Genomic DNA, 9712 nt, shown 5'->3' with positions numbered 1-9712 from the left:
ACTTCAAATATCTGGATAAAAATACTATTTTAGAATGACTTGTTTAAAGAACTTATACTGTATGTCATGAACTAAGTATCGGAGCTCAGTTCACACTGTACTAAAACAGCAGTGCAGGGAACAGTGTGTCATTGTGTGAATGCTGGTGTAATATGCTAGTGAACATTTTAAATCAGTGATGAAATATGATTGTACCTAAACTTGTACCTAAACATCCTTTATGTATGGATGGATTTTGCTGGGATGATGTATATATTTTTTGTATTTTATTTTATTTGAATATATACTGTATATATTTTTTTTGACCACCATAGCCTGCTAAGGTTTGTTTATAGACATAAAGCAGGGTGTTTTTCCACGGTTTGTGAACCGGGGACCATCGTCCTCACGAAGAACCACGGTCGAGGTTATGTGTTAAGATATTAGTCTTTTCTCTTTGTGTTGCACAGAGTCGGTCTATCCAAGGATAGCCTTAGCTTTAGTGGTGGACGGCCTCATGTCTCTTTTCCGGCTCCACCCTCGCCCTGTGCATTATTGCTCTTAGGGTGGCAAAAGAACAAAACTTGCAGAACTTTAACGAGGGACTGTTCAATGCATGTGCCTCTTCACAGAGTCTGTGCAATAAGCCTATCTCACAGAATTTCCCCGCCCCCCTAAATACGCCCCCTTTCGGGGTTAGTGGTGATAGCGTGACGTCACTCCATAGACGCTACATGTTAACAGAGGTAATTTAAGAAGTCTACAACTTTTGTTTTCTCAAGGTAAGGTTTGTTCTATCTGTTCGACCTGATTTACCATCTTGTTTGCTTCATAATAATATTGGTCTGTCACATTTTTACATTAGAAAATGTACTTAGATTCTCCAGAGAAAAAAACGTGTAAATGCTCATGTTAAAGACACCACTATTTACCGGAAGTGGGCGTGGAAAGCGGGCTGTGAGATAGGCCTATTAAAACCATCCCTTGACATAAGGATTTGTCCTAAATCCTAAAGGACGTTATTGTCATAATTGAACCCATTATAGGAGACAAGTCGTGAACGAGCACCACCGCTGTTCGCACGGTCATGTTTTAGGCCCAGTGTACCTACTGTACGTGTCCGTGGGTTGGTTCAAACCGTTTTTTTAACACATACAGGTTGTTAATATAACTGTACATAGAGTGAAAAAAGGAAATCATGGTCTTACTTACTTTGTGCATATTTTTTTTTAAATATTTTGTTCTTGTATTATTTCATCGTGGAATCAGGATCATTTTAACAGAAACAATGTAAAGATGAATTGACTCTTCACTGAGTGTTTGATTAGCATCAGTGTGTGTGCCTATAGGTTTGTGCTCGTTTCAACATTGAGTCGATATATAGAGCAGGGGTTCTCAACCCGTGGGTCGCGACCCCTCGGGGGGTCGCCAAATTATTTTAGGGGGTCCCCAAATTATTTAAAAAAAAAAAAAAAAAATCACGATTTTTCAAAAATAGCAGACCTACAAGCTCGTAGCGCGCCACTCGGTGGCGCGCTACGAGCTGGTAGATCTGCTATTTTTCAATAGCTAAATTATAACAATGCTTAAAACACCAAAAGGGGTTCCCGCCCAAAATGGTTTAAGGTTATTGTAGCAGTCAATTTATATTGGGGGTCGGGAGGGGGCGGGGCGGGGGTCCCGAGACATTGCCAAAGCATTTCCGGGGGTCCCCGGCCAAAAACGTTGAGAACCCCTGATATAGAGGACGGACTGGTATTGTGCAAAATGTCTTAAATTGTAATGATATATATATATATTAAAAAATATATATATATATATATATATATATATATATTTAGTAGTAGGACCTACTGTAAAGCTTGTATATTGCACTGTTCACTGTTGTATACTATTATACATTTTGTATGGTTCAGTGGTTCTCAACCTTTTTTCATTTAAAGGACCCCCAGTTTAATATGCATGAGACCACGGACCCCATTTATATTTGGGACCACTAATCTGCACCGTACCATCACTCTTGAGAGTGTACAAATGGAACCGGGTCCATTTGGTTCCATTTGTACACTCTCAGAGTTACAGGCCCAATTTGGTCCTCACACAGGCCAGACATTGAGATACCCTACTGTCTTAAACTGTTCATTGTATACTATATATATACAGTTATGTATTGGTGGCGGACTCCTCTGCCCTTTGTATTGTATTTGCTATCTTTTAATTATTTATGTGTGTTTAACAAATATTTTTCTTCCGTCTCTATTTGGATGTCATGTTGTGAAGTGGTGACAATGACAACGTCCCCTCTGGGAATTAATAAAAGTTCTTCGTTATAAAATGAACCATTTCTTTCTTTTTCGCAACAAGATTCAAGTAGCTCAGAAAAAAACACTGTTAAGAAAAATCACAAGACAAAAACTAAAACTTAAGTTATTAACGTGTGTGTGTGTGTGTGTGTGTGTGTGTGTGTGTGTGTGTGTGTGTGTGTCGCACAGTCAACAGACCCAAATAGAAGTGCATGTGGGGTTTATCCATAGAGTTATAAGGGTTTATCATACAAAGAACACTGATCAACACACTGGCGACACCTGGTGGACAGACAGGGTAACACCTACTTACTATTACAGAAGAGGAATCAATGTGCCACCAGTGCACCATTCATAAATCGTATTGTTAATTGTGTGTCATTAGTTTATTATATTGCTAAAGGGACAGTTCACCACAAGCATGCATCTAACCAATAATTCCTAATACAAATCTTAAAGGACCACTTCACCACTTTTCAACCCATCTTCATATAATTGGTGCTCACTAATGTTCATGACAAAATGCCACAATTTCTTTCTACTGTCTGTGTCTCATGGGAGGGCTGTGGGCAATTCAGAAACCTGTCCACCAGTGATATGGGGAATCCAAGCTAATAGAAACTGCAGGCTTCCTGAAAAGTTGTGATGCGATAATGGAAGCCATCGTTCTCACGATAATACAAATCTAAAATATTTTTTACAAACAATCTTTTTTTTTTAATGTTTTTTTTGTGGCTTTCGCCTTTATTTAATATTTTTTATGGAAGGACAGACAGTAGGCTGACAGGAAATGGGGAGAGAGATGGGGGGTGACGTCGGAAACGGGAGTCGGGAGTCGAACCAATTTTTACATTGAAAATGTGTTCAATGTATAGACTTAAAGTGGCCACGGGCACATTTGTCCGTGTACAGACATGTTGGTGACCCCTGGTTGCAACTGAAGCACAGTTTCAAGGTGTTGAATGACTGTATACAAAATACAATGCATGAATGTGCAGCACTGTAAACTCCGTGCTATAGAGCGCCGCAGTCCCGTCCCCTACCAGGGCCCAGGAAATGATTCCCCGTTCATTTTTCTCATACTTTTCAAAAAGTATTTATTTAAAGACCTTTTTAGCGTCGTACAAAGCCAACTCTATGTCGTGACAAATCATGACAACAAACGAAGAAAAAACGGCAGGTTACAACACTTTTTTTTGTTGTTTTTCTTCTTTGTAATTATTTGTTTGGTCCAAAATAGTGTTTGTTGTCATGAGTTATCACAACTCGAGTTGTCTTCATGCATTAACAATGCCTTTTAACTGCTTTAGTAGGACCTAAAGCCTGTATACTGCACTGTTCACTGTATACCAACACATTTTGCGTGGTCCAGTGGTTCTTGCCATTGAGCCTCAATGCACAACAGCCATATTTAAAAGAAATGTGGCTTCTTTCTTTCTTAACTGGTATTAGTGTTACCAGTGATATGTTCTGTTATTGGACAATGGACAATGAACACTCTGATACAGCAGTGGGTCTCAAAGTGTGGTCCTGCAGGGACCCTCATGTTTCGTTCCGTGAGTTACGGCTAACTAAATGGTTCTGTACCTGCGTCTGACCGGGAGGTCATTTTATTATGTTTCCCTCCCAGGTATGGCTGTACCTGATTCATATATATTTGGGGGGGGCCAATACAAACTTTACAACATATTCTTGTATGGCAAGTGACGATCTGTTTGAGGACATTGTAATGTAATGCAATATGATAACCTTATTACCTTTATATATTTTTATTTTACTTTACTGTCTGTTTTGGTCCTGTATTTCAGTCTTTTTTATTTACTTATTTTTATCAAGGTGTTCTTAATGTATTGTGTGCTTATGTGTAGTCTAGTGGTGTATATATGTGTGTTGCCATGTCTTGTGTGTAAAAAAACCAATAAAAACAATTTAATAATAATAATAATGTTTCGTTCCGTGAAGGGGTTCCAAATGGCCCCATGTGGTTGTGTAACTCCGAGTGTACAAATGGTATGGAATTATGAGGGGGTCCTCGAACATTAAATGTTTGAGAACCACTGTGCAACAAGTATAACACTATGGCGATCATTACATTGGTAAGACCTTTGAAACAAGTAAAGAAGAGGCCCAATGTCTTTACATTAGGGCTGTTTGTGTTGACGCATGCAGCCAAGTAGCTCTGCTGTGTTTTGTCAAAATAAAAGTCTTGCCTCGCTGTGTTGTAACTGGATACACAGTCATTGTTACCACAACAATGCCAGAGAGAGCGCGAGGCATTATGACCGCATTCATCGTATTTCTTTGTTCAAGTATTGGTTCGTTCCCTTAATAGGCAAACTCTTTTATTGTAGTGAACAGCAGCAAACATTAGAAATATCATGAACACATTAAGTACTCCGACATACAGTATGTTGCGTACATATGTATAAAAATAATGAATAAAAACATGAAATAAAATGCAAACAAAAAGTGGCCACATTTAGTATGCTCACGCTGTGAGCTTGTAGATCAGCTATTTGAACTATTTTAAAAGGGTTTTTAAAATGGTAAAACATGGCAAATAAGTTTAGGGATAAGGGGTGGCACAAGATATAGCCCTTCGTTGCATGCTGAAAATAGCCGATCTACAAGCTCACAACGCGTGACGCTGCGGCGCGTTGTGAGCTTGTAGATCTGCTATTTTCATCAAGTGTAAAATCAGCCATTGCGACGGCATCTAGGCACGCTAAAAATCGTTTTAGTCGACTAAATCAACTGTAGATTTAGTCGACTAAAACTAGACTAACACTACAACATTCCAGGTGGCTAAAATGTGACTAAAACTACTCTAAAGTCTATGACGAAAACTTGCTGTCAAAATCAACACTGGTTTTGTGTCCTCCGTCTGGGTAAGAAGGTCAGAGCAACTTGGATGACATTTATATCCCACCTGAAGGCTGGAAATGTGTGTTTTGTTTATTTACGATCTGGAGAGAAGTTACTGAACAAACACTCCCTCTATATAACAAAGATTACTATCACAATGTAGAGAAAATAACTTAACAAAAACTAAAGAAACGTTTTTTGTTTTAAATACATACAAAATATCACTTTCTTACAACAATATCACTAACAACTTTAAAATATTATTTTGTTCATTAAAATAAGTTCAAGATTGCAACTTCAACTACCAACAGGAAGAGTCTTCTTGGCTCTGATATTACATAATATCCCCATAACATACACATAAATAAACAATATATTTCATTTTTCTATTCATTCATACTACGTAGTATAGTATTCTGATGTAGTATGTGTGTCAACGAATATTGGAAAATGTCTGCTTTAAAAAAGCCGATCTACAAGCTACAAGCATATTAGGTCGGCTATTTTCATTCTGTGACGCTGTTGTGATGCCGTTGTGCGAGCGCTTCCTCTACTCTCGTATACTACTACTAATTATAATAATATCTCAAACGTATACACGTTTATTTTTTGAGTACCCAAAGACTTTACATGGGGTTGGGGGGAAACAAGGACTGTCTAAAGAGGACGAGACGCGAAGACCGTACGGGCGGCGCCATGTTGCTTATGGTGCTCCATGGAAGGAAAGAAACATGCGCAATGGGCTATATGCAGCCAACACTTCCGCGTTCAGCTTCCTTGGTCTCAACTGCGCATGTTTCTTTCCTTCCATGGAGCACCATAAGCAACATGGCGTCGCCCGTACGGTCTTCGCGTCTCGTCCTCTTTAAACAGTCCTTGGCGGGAAAGAGGAAACAACACAAATAAATACTACTCCCTTTCCAGTTTCAAGTATCAATAGTAAAACTACTCATTATTCAGAAATTCCCAATTCACATTATTTTAATGTTTTCCATTTTTTTTGGAATATAGAAATATAATCTAACCTACTAGGCTATATTTTTGAATATGCTGTAGTGTAAAATAAGGCATCAGTTAATGTATGTTTCTGTAACCATAGCCTAATCTAAACCCGCAGAAGAAAAGTGATATTACCCTCAGATGTAATGGATTAGAATGTGAGAATGCCCCGCCCTGCGGGCGTCCTAATACTTCTAGGGGGGCCAATCAGAGGCAGGCGGGGGTGATTGATTTTACAGAGATAGAAATACCATTACGGTAAACAGGTGTCCGTAGACTTAATGCATGTCAATCTGGGGGTCCTTGGAATTAAATTGGTTGAGAATCACTGGTAGAGCCGTAAAAATCTTATGGGGGTGCCTGGCATGAATTATCTTTTCAAATAGGGGTCCACGGGCTCTTGACATGAAAAGGTTTGAGAACCACCAGATTAAGAGTCCCCAGTTTCTTTCCAATATGGCTGCCACGTATCAGGCCTATACACACACGACACGGAACGGCTCACTCTCTCTTGTACTCCTCCTCCAGCTTCAGCTTCTCGGCGTTGTTGCCCAGGAGGAGGCCGGCGTCGTTGCACGCCTGCACCTTGTCGAAGAAGTTGAAGTCGGCCACGTAGCGCCCCCCGGTGGTGCTGAAGAGCACTGGCCGGAACTCGTAGCCCCACAGGATCTCCTGCGGCACGTAGGAGGTGCGGCTCTGCATGGCACAATCACAAGCAGCTTTATTGTCACACATCACCGTTTTACAAGTAGGCTAAACAAATAAGGTGGGTGAAAGTTGTTTTTTTGGCATAGTTACCATCGCGTTATTTGTTTTCCAAGAAACAAAAAATATAGCAAAAAATTGCCGATCTACAAGCTCAAAACGCGTCTCAGTAGATCGGCTATTTTTGCTACGACAGTAATATGCAATGTGGCCCTCTGGAGTGAGTGTGGAACTATAGTGGCCCTCTGGAGTGAGTGTGGAACTATAGTGGCCCTCTGGAGTGAGTGTGGAACTATAGTGACCCTCTGGAGTGAGTGTGGAACTATAGTGGCCCTCTGGAGTGAGTGTGGAACTATAGTGACCCTATGGAGTGAGTGTGGAACTATAGTGGCCCTCTGGAGTGAGTGTGGAACTATAGTGGCCCTCTGGAGTGAGTGTGGAACTATAGTGACCCTATGGAGTGAGTGTGGAACTATAGTGGCCCTCTGGAGTGAGTGTGGAACTATAGTGACCCTCTGGAGTGAGTGTGGAACTATAGTGACCCTCTGGAGTGAGTGTGGAACTATAGTGACCCTCTGGAGTGAGTGTGGAACTATAGTGACCCTATGGAGTGAGTGTGGAACTATAGTGACCCTCTGGAGTGAGTGTGGAACTATAGTGACCCTCTGGAGTGAGTGTGGAACTATAGTGGCCCTCTGGAGTGAGTGTGGAACTATAGTGGCCCTCTGGAGTGAGTGTGGAACTAGAGTGGCCCTCTGGAGTGAGTGTGGAACTAGAGTGGCCCTCTGGAGTGAGTGTGGAACTATAGTGGCCCTCTGGAGTGAGTGTGGAACTATAGTGGCCCTCTGGAGTGATTGTGGAACTAGAGTGGCCCTCTGGAGTGAGTGTGGAACTATAGTGGCCCTCTGGAGTGAGTGTGGAACTACAGTGGCCCTCTGGAGTGAGTGTGGAACTATAGTGACCCTCTGGAGTGAGTGTGGAACTACAGTGACCCTCTGGAGTGAGTGTGGAACTATAGTGGCCCTCTGGAGTGAGTGTGGATCTATAGTGGCCCTCTGGAGTGAGTGTGGAACTAGAGTGGCCCTCTGGAGTGAGTGTGGAACTATAGTGGCCCTCTGGAGTGAGTGTGGAACTACAGTGGCCCTCTGGAGTGAGTGTGGAACTAAAGACGGCCCTCTCCATCGCCAAAGTTAGTACCTGGCAGGTGGCGGCCGTGGACTCCATGGTGGCGTTGAGCGTCACCAGCAGCTCAAAGTCACGCGTGTGCAGGTTGTCGGCCGTCAGGCCCGCCAGCGGGCTGCTCTCGTCCAGCACGTGGTAGAAGGTGAGCGGCAGGATGAGGAACGGACACTCGCCGCTCGAGTCCATGTAGAAGTCCACGTGGCTCTGGTGCACGCTGGTCTTCTCGCCTTTAGAGGGACGGACGGATAAGACAGGACAGACAGACTGTATGGCTTACAGACAGACAGGCCTTTTATGGATCGCGCAGGGGGATTTTTAACCCATTTTAGACCCGAGACCAGATTCTACAAAATGTCTTCTAAGATCATGACAGTTTTCTGAAAAACCCTGTTTTCTATGCCAGTGGTGCTAAAACCATTTCACGTCAAGAACCCCCCAAATTGTATGTATTTGGCCCCCTTCTGAAAATATGTTGTTCCAGGGACCCCCCCAGAAGCAAAGATATGAGTTAAAAACGTTCGCTCTGAAAGAATATATATTCAAAGATTTTTTGAATATTTGCAACTTGGGAACATAATAATACCCGTCATAGCACCTGTTTTAACTATCCGTCTGTGCTTTTTGTGCCCATACTGTATATGGAGATCTAGAATGCAATACCTGTAGTCATACCACCCATTTTAACTGTCTGTGTCCCACATGGAGATCTCTGTATCTGTCTGTCTGCCTGTGTCTGAAGAGTTTCTCTATTGGTTATTGTAGCGGTCAATTTGTATTGGTGGTGGGGAGGGGGGCGGGGCGGTGGGCGCGAGACGTTGAGAACCCCTGGTCTAGACCTATAGCTAGCTGGTTTCAGAGTGTCAAATCTGTTTATACATTCTCTGTGAATGAAACGAGTTGCGATTGGTTCAAAAACGATTGTTTCCAGGGGAAATACATACGACGTAAGTTCTCAAACTTTTAATTTCAAGGACTCCCATAAGTTACACACCCTTAGCCTGGCTAATAAGCCAGACTCAAATCGCAGGCAATTTTTTTTTGCCAACGGCTGATTCGGTCTGGTTTATTAGCCAGGCTAACACACCCTGCATGATACAATACAGGGCCATTTGGAACCCACTCAAGGACACTTTGAGACCCATTGCTGGTGTAGCAGAGTGTTTCCAGTGATTTAACATGCAGCACCCTCCCTGACTCTGTTTGACCAGAATGGAACACAGCCTTCATTAGTATCATCGATAACACCTGTGAAGGAAGTAGCCTATAGGGAAGCGGCCCAGAAATAGGAAGAGTTATTCTGTGTGCATAGAGCTAGAGCCTATAACATAGAGCCTATAGCCTATAGCATAGAGCCTATAGCCTATAGCATAGAGCCTATAGCGTAGAGCCTATAGCATAGAGCCTATAGCACCCGCTTTGAATGTTATTCTGTGTGCATAGACCCTATAGCACCCGCTTTGAATGTTATTCTGTGTGCATAGACCCTATAGCACCCGCTTTGAATGTTATTCTGTGTGCATAGACCCTATAGCACCCGCTTTGAATGTTATTCTGTGTGCATAGACCCTATAGCACCCGCTTTGAATGTTACCAACCTATAATTACCACTATGTTCTTATCAAGACAATGCAGCCATTATGAACATTTCCACATACTGGCTACCGGCTACGGCGAGTAGG

The 9712-nt window shown here is 42.1% G+C and overlaps 2 protein-coding genes across 11 annotated transcripts in view; both read right to left on the bottom strand.

Moving 5' to 3' along the window:
* The window catches only part of LOC306928416 (kelch-like protein 23), a 375750-nt gene that overhangs the window by 340704 nt on the left and 25334 nt on the right, over window positions 1–9712 (bottom strand). The window lies entirely within an intron of this gene.
* kcnj15 (potassium inwardly rectifying channel subfamily J member 15) overlaps window positions 4579–9712 on the bottom strand; it is a 35829-nt gene continuing 30695 nt past the window's right edge. For all 10 annotated transcript variants that reach the window (XM_079508512.1, XM_079508520.1, XM_079508513.1 and 7 more), the window contains 2 exons: window positions 8049–8260; window positions 4579–6842 (listed from right to left, as the gene is read on the bottom strand). In XM_079508512.1, the coding sequence (XP_079364638.1) occupies window positions 6648–6842; window positions 8049–8260 (407 nt within the window). In that variant the 3' untranslated portion in view covers window positions 4579–6647. The remainder of the gene's footprint in view (window positions 6843–8048; window positions 8261–9712) is intronic.

This window comes from Electrona antarctica (assembly GCF_951216825.1).
Source record: "Electrona antarctica genome assembly, chromosome: 8".
Classification (NCBI taxonomy): domain Eukaryota; kingdom Metazoa; phylum Chordata; class Actinopteri; order Myctophiformes; family Myctophidae; genus Electrona; species Electrona antarctica.
The sequence above is the reverse complement of the archived record's forward strand: the minus strand, read 5'-3'. Positions and strand labels throughout refer to the sequence as shown.